Source organism: Panulirus ornatus, chromosome 1 (assembly GCF_036320965.1).
Source record: "Panulirus ornatus isolate Po-2019 chromosome 1, ASM3632096v1, whole genome shotgun sequence".
Lineage (NCBI taxonomy): Eukaryota > Metazoa > Arthropoda > Malacostraca > Decapoda > Palinuridae > Panulirus > Panulirus ornatus.
In genome coordinates this window covers 80,658,650-80,668,932 of record NC_092224.1, presented here as the reverse complement: position 1 = coordinate 80,668,932, position 10,283 = coordinate 80,658,650, and the positions used below count along the sequence as shown (strand labels likewise).

The following is a 10,283-nucleotide window of genomic DNA, read 5'->3' as shown; positions in this document are numbered from 1 at the left end:
AAGATGAAAGCCGGCAAGGCAGCAGGTTTGGATGGTATTGCAGTGGAATTTATTAAAAAAGGGGGTGACTGTATTGTTGACTGGTTGGTAAGGTTATTTAATGTATGTATGACTCATGGTGAGGTGCCTGAGGATTGGCGGAATGCGTGCATAGTGCCATTGTACAAAGGCATATATATATATATATATATATGCAAAATACAGTGCGTCTTGATAACTGTCTTCAGGTGGGGCAGCTTGTGTTTCGCATTTCACCGTATTTTAGCCACTTGTTCGTTGGGGGAAAAGTTAAAAACCTCCTCTCACAGTGCACCAGGGAGCTGTATAAAGCCTGTGATACTCAGTGACTTGACCTAGAATTCTTGAGTTTGTGGTACACAAGCTGCTAATTCATATGAAAATACACATCTAACTCGCCTGCCCCATGTTCTCTGCTCACGAGGAAAATGTCTTTTCAGGGGAAGTCTTCAGAGTATTATGTCGTCCGCAGACGACAATGAAAATGCTGTAAATATGACCCTCAGGGCGTTAGTTATCAAGTCTGTTATTATACTCGTCCGAGCACCTGGCCCTGGCTTAGGGCGGTACCGGGCTTTGCAAACCGCCTCGCTGGTGCAAGATGGTGGTGTTGCTCACATTACTGGGGTCACGTACGGCTCTCGTTTCCCCTCAGAATTTTCATCCAGTGTTTTCCTTTTCCTTGTGATTTGTTTTCCTCAGATTAATCATTTGGTATTTTTTTATTCTGTATCTCATTTGTTTTTTCTTGTAACGTTTTCTTGTGAACGTTAGAACTCTCTGAGTTTCATGTAACATGAACTTTTTATTCCTGAATTCTCAAGGTATCAGTTCTGAAAATAATTAAACCACTAGTTGTGTCCAGTTTTGATATGCTGATGTTTATTGCTGGCTGCTATAATTACGCTTTACCTTAGGGAAGCTCAAATGACGCTTTTTTTGTGGTTATACAAAAGCGGAGCATTTCACATAGGCTGTAGCTAGGCAAAGATAAGTTTTTCTTTTCCTTGCAGTCCTGTACACTGTAGCGTGTCCAGTGATGTGGGGAATTGTAAGGGTAACGAGGAATTCTATTAAGCTGTGATTAATAACACGTCATAAACTTGCCCTCGTAAGCCCGTATATCTTCTGAGTCTTATGAACCAGCTATAAGAGCTAAAAACGATTGGAAAAAGTCTAATCACACGTACAAATCCCATTACGGATCCATTATAAGAAATCCCATGTTTCCTGTCCACCTACAGAAAACGGTAAATCATTTGAAACAAACATGATAGATATTGGTTTTATGAAACATTCCATTCATTGGCAACCGCATACTCGAGTCTACTGAACCCTTCCTCCCGCCTTTTTCGTCTAACCTCATATATATTCCGCAGCCAAACAGGTACAGCATTACCCACCTGGCTGTATGGCTGGCGATATTTGGAAGTCGCCGATCACTGCTTGCCATGTCCACACGGCAACACCTTTGTTAACGCTCTGACCTTTAAGGGGGGAGTGATGTTATTTCACATTTTCACATAGTAACCTTCACCTTAAGTAGTTTGTTACTATAACTCTTCATCAACGAGTTGAACGGTAGCTATATCATGAGGAAGATTGAGAGATATAAACATCGCAGGTCTAACATATATCCCTAGGGAATGCTGTCAAATTCTATTCTCATGTGTCAAGAATCCTCTTCCTCTATGATTGAAAAATCACAGTAGAATGCATTCTAAAGTAGCTGTGACATCCTTATCACTACAGTTGGATAAGGATGTCGTAGAAAGGTCAGTAAAGATAGAGTAACACGACATTATGGCGCTGGGCTCACTTTCTACGACCTGCAAATATGTCTCTCACGAGAGCTGGCAACCTACTCATTCCTACTTGCCTGCCCCCTTGACGTCAGTGCCGATGAAAAGTCCAAGATGAGAGGTTGTGTGCGACAAGTCTGAAGTGTGATTTTTTTTTTCTTGCGTTCACAGTGATTTAATACATTGAGATAAAAAGACCACAGCGAATGAATACAGCTCAGTAAAGTGGAAGAATAAGGTCTTAGTGTAGATAGTGTGGTTGACCACATGGCTAGCTTGGAAAGTTAAAAGATTGTTCGTAATGTAAGAGCTTACGGTTCTGGCTCTCCTGGGCTACGCTACCAGATGTGAATACACAATCCCATGGGATGTGACAGAAGTATGATAAGACCTAGTGTTAGCGTGGACTAGCTGGTCAGTATGAGTGCCCACGAGCGGCCCTGGGTGTCATGGATCTGGAGAATATCAGTATTACTGTTCATCGTCGCAGTATCAGGTAAGCAAACCCTATTTCGAAATGAGGGGGTTGGGGAAATTTTTTTTTTCTTCCAAATCGTGGATTACAAATTCTATCTTTTTGTGATTGACGGAGGCGGAGTTACAATGTATGGTCCTATTATTTTGTGATTGACGGAGGTGGAAATACAATGTATGGTTAAACAGACAGATTACAAACATAATCGTAGTTGAATTGGTATGAATACTGAATTACATTATTATGTATATTTAAGTCATAACTTTGGCTAGTGCCTGATTTGGAGTAGAGAAGGCTGTCAGTGTCTCACCTGAACAGATTACAGATTGGATTGGAGGACATGCATGTCGCGAGCATTCATCTCAAATGAAAACTAGCTGGATTTTCAAGCCATCAATGTCATTAAGCTTCCGGTGTTTTGCTGCTGAATATATATATATATATATATATATATATATATATATATATATATATATATATATATATATATACCTAAGAGTCCACGGGGAAAATGAAACAAGTGCACTTTCGTGTAATAATCGCATCATCAGGGGAGACACAAGAGAGAAATATGTCAGTTGATATACGAAGAAGAGATGAAGCTAGGACGCCATATATATATATATATATATATATATATATATATATACCGTAAGGCATAAGTCAGGTACTAGGTAGAATAATGCTTGCTTTGCTGACGAGAATTAGGTGTTCTAACTAATGGTGTTGAAGTCTCATCATGCCAGTAAAGCGCTCTTAAACCTTTGGCAAAAAAGGCTGTCGGTGTGATGGGCATCATGTGACCAAATTTAATTACTGAGCTTTCTTATTCTTTTCCTTTTAGATTGATTTCTAACTCCTCGTTCCCGATATTTATTCTAGTAGTTTATACAAGCTGCCTTTCTTCTGAGTGAGCGAATTTGCTCTTTTTTTCTTATGAATCCATTTATTTCATCTACTATTTAGAGACCATTTTCTTTTTTACTCCATGTGAAATTTTTTTCTATCTTTTATTTACAGCTATTTGGATTTTCTTAAGCAATACGGCAGGAGGTTGGTTCATGGGTTTTAATGGTGTAGAATTCATGTTAAAGTAACTTGACTCGTTTTGCACCATTCCGGTATTGGGCATTGGAAAATGTAGGAGGAAAGTGGCGGAAATATGATTTTGTAAGCAAAATCCCGAAACCCAAGGCACCTTCTAGTTAACTGGAAATGATAAAAAAAAAAAAAAGGGAAAATGAAGTAACCAGACCCAAGCCAATTTTTCAAGAATGAGGCAGGGCTTCCATTTAGGTGAGTTTATCTTGGAATGCGGGAGTGAAACTTATGCACTGCATGCAAGACCTTCTGGCGCCAAGTAATATGGAGTTAGTTGGTATTACCAAAGGCCATTCCAACCTTGTCAGAACTTCTCTCAGTCACGTGATTTGTTCGTACACTTAGATATTTAATTTGCAGCCATTTCTCTTCTCCAAAATAGGGTAGAGACATTTTCCTTTGTGTTGCCAACACGAGACGTTCCACAGTATTTTTTTTTCGGGACATTATAAGGTAAACAAAGAACCTGGGACTATGTTGTTTACGTTTCTCTCACTTCATCGATGGCGAGTAGTCTTTCCTTAACCTGTATTATGGCAGGAGGGGTTGAGCAACCAGTAGTGTTTACACACACACATTATATATATATATATATATATATATATATATATATATATATATATATGATTTAGCTTGCGTCGTGTAATGGTTTGCGAACTTGATGTCTGCTCTTAACCCAAAACGCCACAGGGGCTTCCGGTTCTGAAATATTAAGTGCACAAATCCAGTGTTGACAATTTACCCTTTGGGCACTACGTTACGACCTTTGCCAACGGTACGACCCTCGACCACTGCAGTTATGACACACTGTAGGTAAATGACCTTTGATCTGACCAGTATGGGTCAGTTAAAGTTCAGGCCATTACACTCGGGGAGAGTATCTCTGTGCCAAGGAGAGATAACAGCATTCAGAATTCTGATAAAAACTCACATATTGGAGTGGCTGGAATAAAAAGAAAAATAAATAAATACGAAATATTAGAAAGGACTGGGCTTCATGCTGCTGCTGCTGCTGCTCGGGGTACAGTCACGTCTCTAATTATCACTTTTTGTATTGAGTCAAGGGCATATGACTGCCGAAATCAAAGCCAACCTATTTCTTCGTTTGTTCTTGACGCTGGAAATGGCGAGGGGGCGTCAGGAAGAGACGAGGAAAGGCTGTATCCGCTCATGTCCATTCTCTATCTGTTATGGGTAATGCATCGAAACCACAGCTCCCTCTCCACAACCAGGCCCCATAGACGTTTCCATGGTTTACCCCGGACGCTTCATATGCCCTTATTTGGTCCATTGGCAGCACGTCGACCCCAGTATACCATATTGTTTCCATTTACTCTATCCATTCACGCCTTCATCCTCCTGCATGTTCAGGCCTCGATCGCTCAGTTACACTAGCCTGAATCAGGTACCCAATTCATCGAGCACCTAGGTTCACTGTGGACGGACTGCTGCATCCAGGAATCGATCCTATACTCTCGATCCTGGGCGGCCCGTGGATACGTCACACTCAGCATTGCTAAGTGCTACACCAAGTAACTGTGGTGTATTAAACTGCTCTAAACTTCTGTGATTGATATCAGATTTGACTACTGCACAAAGGACGGCTGATCTCATGTAGGCTTGGATACCCCCCCCCCCCCCTCTTCCCCTTACCCACCATTCTGCCCCTCTACGTGACCCAGTGCTGGACTAGTCAGGGGTAAAATCGGGTGCTGGAAGAATTTAGAGAGTAGACCTTTTAAGATCGAGAGCAGTCAGCGTTTCGAGGTTGGGGCCTGAATGCCGATCGCTTGCGATATTGAGATGGCGACACATTCACTGTCGGTCTGTCATTGTTTAGAAGGCAGGACCTGCGGTCGATATTTTACGGGAAGACTCTGAATGCCGAGTGTTGGTGATGTTTGGATGGAAGACGTTTTGAATGTTAGCATCCAGACCTACGATATGGTGTTGATAATGATTCAGAGACACGACTCACCCTCGGTCGCTATCCGTTGGTCTCAGGATGTAGATAAGGGCCTGTTATTATTGATTATGTCACAGTAGACGGCCTTTCCTTCATTGCGATCACAACCGATATAGGGTATGCGTTCCCTTCACGTGATCTCGGTGGGTTAGATATGGCAGTCCTTTCGTGGGATCATTTGTCACTATACGAGATGGCAGTTGTTCACGTGCATCACGGTCACTGTACTGTGGATGGCAGTCCATTCGTGTGATCACTGCTCATGTACGTAGGTGGCATTCCCTTCCTTAGATCACTCGACGATGTAGATGGAAGTCCTCTCATGTGATCACTGTCAGTGTTAAAGGCAGTCGATATGGATGGCATTCACTGCATATGATCACTGTGGATGTAGATTGCATTCCCTTCATGTGATCATTCACTGTACATGGCACTCCTTGCATGTGATCACCGCCGATGTAGTTAACAGACCCTTATTTTTTTTCATTTTTAGCTGAGGCGGCACGAGCAAGTGAATGCCCTAATCAAGGCCATCTTCTTTAGCCTAAGTTAGGTACCCATTAATCCCTATGGGAGGATGAGCGGCTGGGTCACTGTGGACAGCCTGTCGCAGGTAGGATTCGAACCTATACGCTACAACGACGGAGGTCCATATATCATGTAATCACAGCCGATTTAGGTAGGGCATTCCCTCCATGTGATCAATGCTGATTAATCACATGGCAATCACTTGATGTCTAACTTCATTATATAGCTGGCGACCTTGAACAGGATGACTCTCTGATATTGATGATCATGATTACTCACGTGACAGAGTTATTGTCAGAGACTGTCGACCCAACGGTATAATGGCTTGGTTTATGACCCGGCTCCTAAGACCCTTAGTATGATGACGTGACCCGAAACCTGAGCCTTAGAGGTCAGGGCAAAGCTCACGGTATATCATAAGGGTCGTACCGTCAAGTTCAAGGGTCATAGCGTCGTTTCCAAGGGATTCGTAGCCTCGTGCTCAAGGTTTCGTACCCTCGTGCTCAAGGTTTCGTACCGCCACGCTTAGTTAAGAGTTTGTACTGTCGTGCTGTGTTAATGGCCTGTCGTAATAGTAAGAGAAGACCTGCAGCAAATTCTGGCGATGGAAGGGGACGTGCTTTATAAATCTAGCGGCTGCCAGACTTATGACAATCACAAGGCAAGACTCACTGGCGTCGATAGCTGGCGGGCGGCAGTGGTTTGAGAACAGTTACTGTCTCTGATCGCTGGTAGTTCGCTCTTTGACTTAAATGTAAACGTTGATAAGAGCTATAGGTTAACCCTTAAGTGGCCATCAACAACTGAAGGTCAGATATTGGGAAGTTGTTTAACCTTATCCCCTTAAGCACGACGGTACGACATTTCGGCACGTCAATGTTTGGGTACGGTGGCGAGAGTTTAACTCGTTCCGGAGGTATGTGGGAGGATATTAGGAAATGTATCAGTAATTCAAAGATATCTATGATTACGGTGAAACTTACCTGTGATATAGCCGGTCTTATGTCGGCAGTTCCTCGTTCTAGATGTCTGTAGCTTTGAAGTTAAAAACCAGTTACCTAAAGGCCACTAAAGGTACAACTTTTGTGGCCTTTAGGTAAATTGGTTATCGTAGTGATATACGATTTATTTTTTTTTCTAAATTGCGTAAACTCTTTACCCTTCATGTTGCTTGCTTGCATGTGCTTCAAAAGTAAGATTTAATCCATTACATTTTAGTGCATTAGAGTACCAGTCGCTTCTTTAGGGTCTAGTTCATTAACCTTTGATAATATAGTTGATAATTTTAATATTATTCTATGTATTGATATATTTCTATATTTTGCAGTAAGTTATCTCTGTTATCATCGTATCCTTTTAGGCAGTTAAACCTCCACAGCAACACAAGCTGAGTTCTTAGCCATACCGTGCCCTTGTGTTCGTAACACCGTGTGAATGTGAATAATGGTGTGCGCTTGGGTGATCTGAGCCGTTAGCCCGCTGGACCGGAACTAAGCTGACACACTCGTGTATTCGGACTCCGCATGAGCTACTGTGTTTAGATGGTGAGAAACTGACTCATGATGCATTACACAGAGTCAGTGGTTTGCATCTGAATCCGGGCGATGGCTTCACCGTATCATGCATGCATGCGCGGGATTCGATTCTGTTGATATGTTCGCTAGTATTATACGGATCTGATTTATTCTTCTTAACCCACTTGGAAGACTGTTATGGATAGATCATAAGACATAGTTATTATTCAATAAAGCGCGATTATAAAAATGATATTAAGCTAGGTTAGGTTAGATCAGTTAGAACTGTGTTGGTGAAGTTAAGGAGTTAAGTACAATAGTGGCTAGGTTCGTATACTGAAACGTATCTTCTTGCTTTTTCTTCTTCCGACTGGATCCTTGTAAAATGCACGAACATTATCTACTGCCTCAAATGTAAATACATATTTGCCATTTGATGAATGCAACCCCAACATGGATTCCTTCAGACCGAGCACGGGAAACCCCCTTGACAGATGTGGGAACAATGAGGTATTGCACTGTGTCTTGTCTGGAATTTAAGACATAGGATGCAGCGTGAATCACCAAATTTGATATCGGGTCTATGGGACGCGTGTATAAGTACTTGAAAACCATATCACGTTTTGTTTCAGGCTAGGAGAAACTCGCTGATAACAAGAACCAAACCATTTAGAGATTATGGATGTGGGAGGCTACGCTGTCACTTTTTCCGTCGGTTTTTTAGGACGTGAGAATAGTTTAACAATTTCTCCGGTGAATTTGCATGATTGATTTTTTTCCTTTTGTCCAGTAACCTTTCAGCTTCAAAGACCAGTTGAATTGGCTCATAAAATATCACCATGGGAGTTTTTATGGGAAGAATTACGGTTGCTTCCTGTGAACGTAAAGCTGCAACAGAAAGTTAAGAAGCCTTTATGCTTGCATGTAGGAGCTACGATCGGATCCATGGAGAAAAATATTAACTGGTGCTAAACAGTACAAACATTGGAAGTCAGACATATAGCCATGAATACTGAAGAAAAAAAATTGATGGCAAATTTTTTAGCTATATAATTTTCACGATGCTGGTACTTTATAACATCATAAAATATGTTGCAGTTTTTATGCCTGTTTGTAGACATATAGGGCCATTCCCCTAGATTAGACGTTTAATGTGATTGAATCCATAGTTGTTGAAGTTAAAGACAAAGTGGTAATAGTACACAGGGAAATAGGACCATGATTGTAAAGTGGTCAAAGGGGAATTGAATCGCTGGGATTGTTGGTGGTCATGGCTGTCGGTGTATACACTGAGCTGGTCGGTAGTTATCTGGTTGTACAACGATGGATAAATCCGCGACTCATCACCGTTGCATCCGCCAAGGCTGAAGTTGAAAGTATAATGACACTTCGTGTTCAGAGGTTGGTTGAGTTAGGTAAGATGTGTCTCTGGCTGAGGGTCTGTTCCATGTTAGTTTAGGTAAAGTGCATAAGTCGTTAGGTTGGTGTGTTGTCTCCTAAATGGGATTTGATTGGTAAAAAAAAAGAAAAAGTAACGCTACTTAATGATCATTTGTGTTGATATAAAACCATGTTCCTTAATATATGTACACACACACACACACACACACACACACACACACACACACGTCATTCCAAGTCACTCTATTCCTTGGAGGCCTCTCACCCTCCTGCATGTTCACGTCCCGATCGCTCAAAATTTTTCTCGCTCTATCCTTCCACCTCCAATTTGGTCTCTCGCTTTTCCTTGTTCCCTCCACCTCTGACACATATATCCTCTTTGTCAACCTTTCCTCACTCATTCTCTCCATATGTCTTTACCAGTTCAACACACCCTCTTCTTCTCCAGCTCCCTCTCCACACCCAGGCCCCACCGACCTTTCCATGGTTTGCCCCAGACGTTTCACATGCCCTGGTTCCATCCATTAACAGCACGTCGACTCCGGTATACCACATCGTTCCTATTTACTCTATTCTTTGCACGCCTCTCACCCTCCTGTATGTTCAGGTTCCGATCACTTAAAATCTTTTTCACTCCATTCTTCCGCCTCCAGTTTGGTCTCCCGTTTCTTGTACCCTCAACCTCTGACACGTATATCCTCTTCGTCAGCCTTTCCTCATTCATTCTCTCCCTATGTCCAAACCATTTCAACACACCCTCTTGTGTGTGTGTGTGTGTGTGTGTGTGTGTGTGTGTGTGTGTGTCGCTCTATCTATCTATCTATATATATTCTTACATTATTGTTATTATTATCGCTATTATTATTATTATTATTATTATTATTATTATTATTATTATTATTATTATTATTTTATCCCTGGGGATAGGGGAGAAAGAATACTTCCCACGTATTCCCTGCGTGTCGTAGAAGGCGACTAAAAGGGGAGGGAGCGGGTGGCTGGAAATCCTCCCCTCTCGTTTTTTTTTAATTTTCCAAAAGAAGGAACAGAGAAGGGGGCCAGGTGAGGATTTTCCCTCTAAGGCCCAGTCCTCTGTTCTTAACGCTACCTCGCAAATGCGGGAAATGGCGAATCGTATGAAAAAAAAAAAATTATTATTATTATTATTATTAATATTATTATTATTATTATTGTTATCATTATTATTATTATTATTATTATTATTATTATTATTATTATTATATAGAAAAAGCTTGGATATAAAGCACATTAGATATGTAGTAAGCTTTAAGGAAAAGTAATCATGTAGTGCTGGATTTTGAACGTGTGTGTGTGTGTGTGTGTGTGTGTGTTGTGTGTGTGTTGTGTGTGTGTGTGTGTGTTGGCGGAGTGGGTTGGGGGAGGACGGCTTAAGTAACGCAGGAAGTGCATGACCTTACGAGGATACAGAGCCGAGGTAGCTGTATAGAGATTGTCTG

The 10,283-nt window shown here is 41.6% G+C and overlaps 1 protein-coding gene across 1 annotated transcript in view; it reads left to right on the top strand.

Annotated features, from left to right (window-relative positions):
• Positions 1 to 1,910: 1,910 nt before the first annotated feature.
• Positions 1,911 to 10,283, top strand: part of LOC139750157 (uncharacterized) — a 223,209-nt gene continuing 214,836 nt past the window's right edge. The window contains exon 1 of the mRNA XM_071664504.1: positions 1,911 to 2,316. Within this exon, the coding sequence (XP_071520605.1) occupies positions 2,241 to 2,316 (76 nt within the window). The 5' untranslated portion in view covers positions 1,911 to 2,240. The remainder of the gene's footprint in view (positions 2,317 to 10,283) is intronic.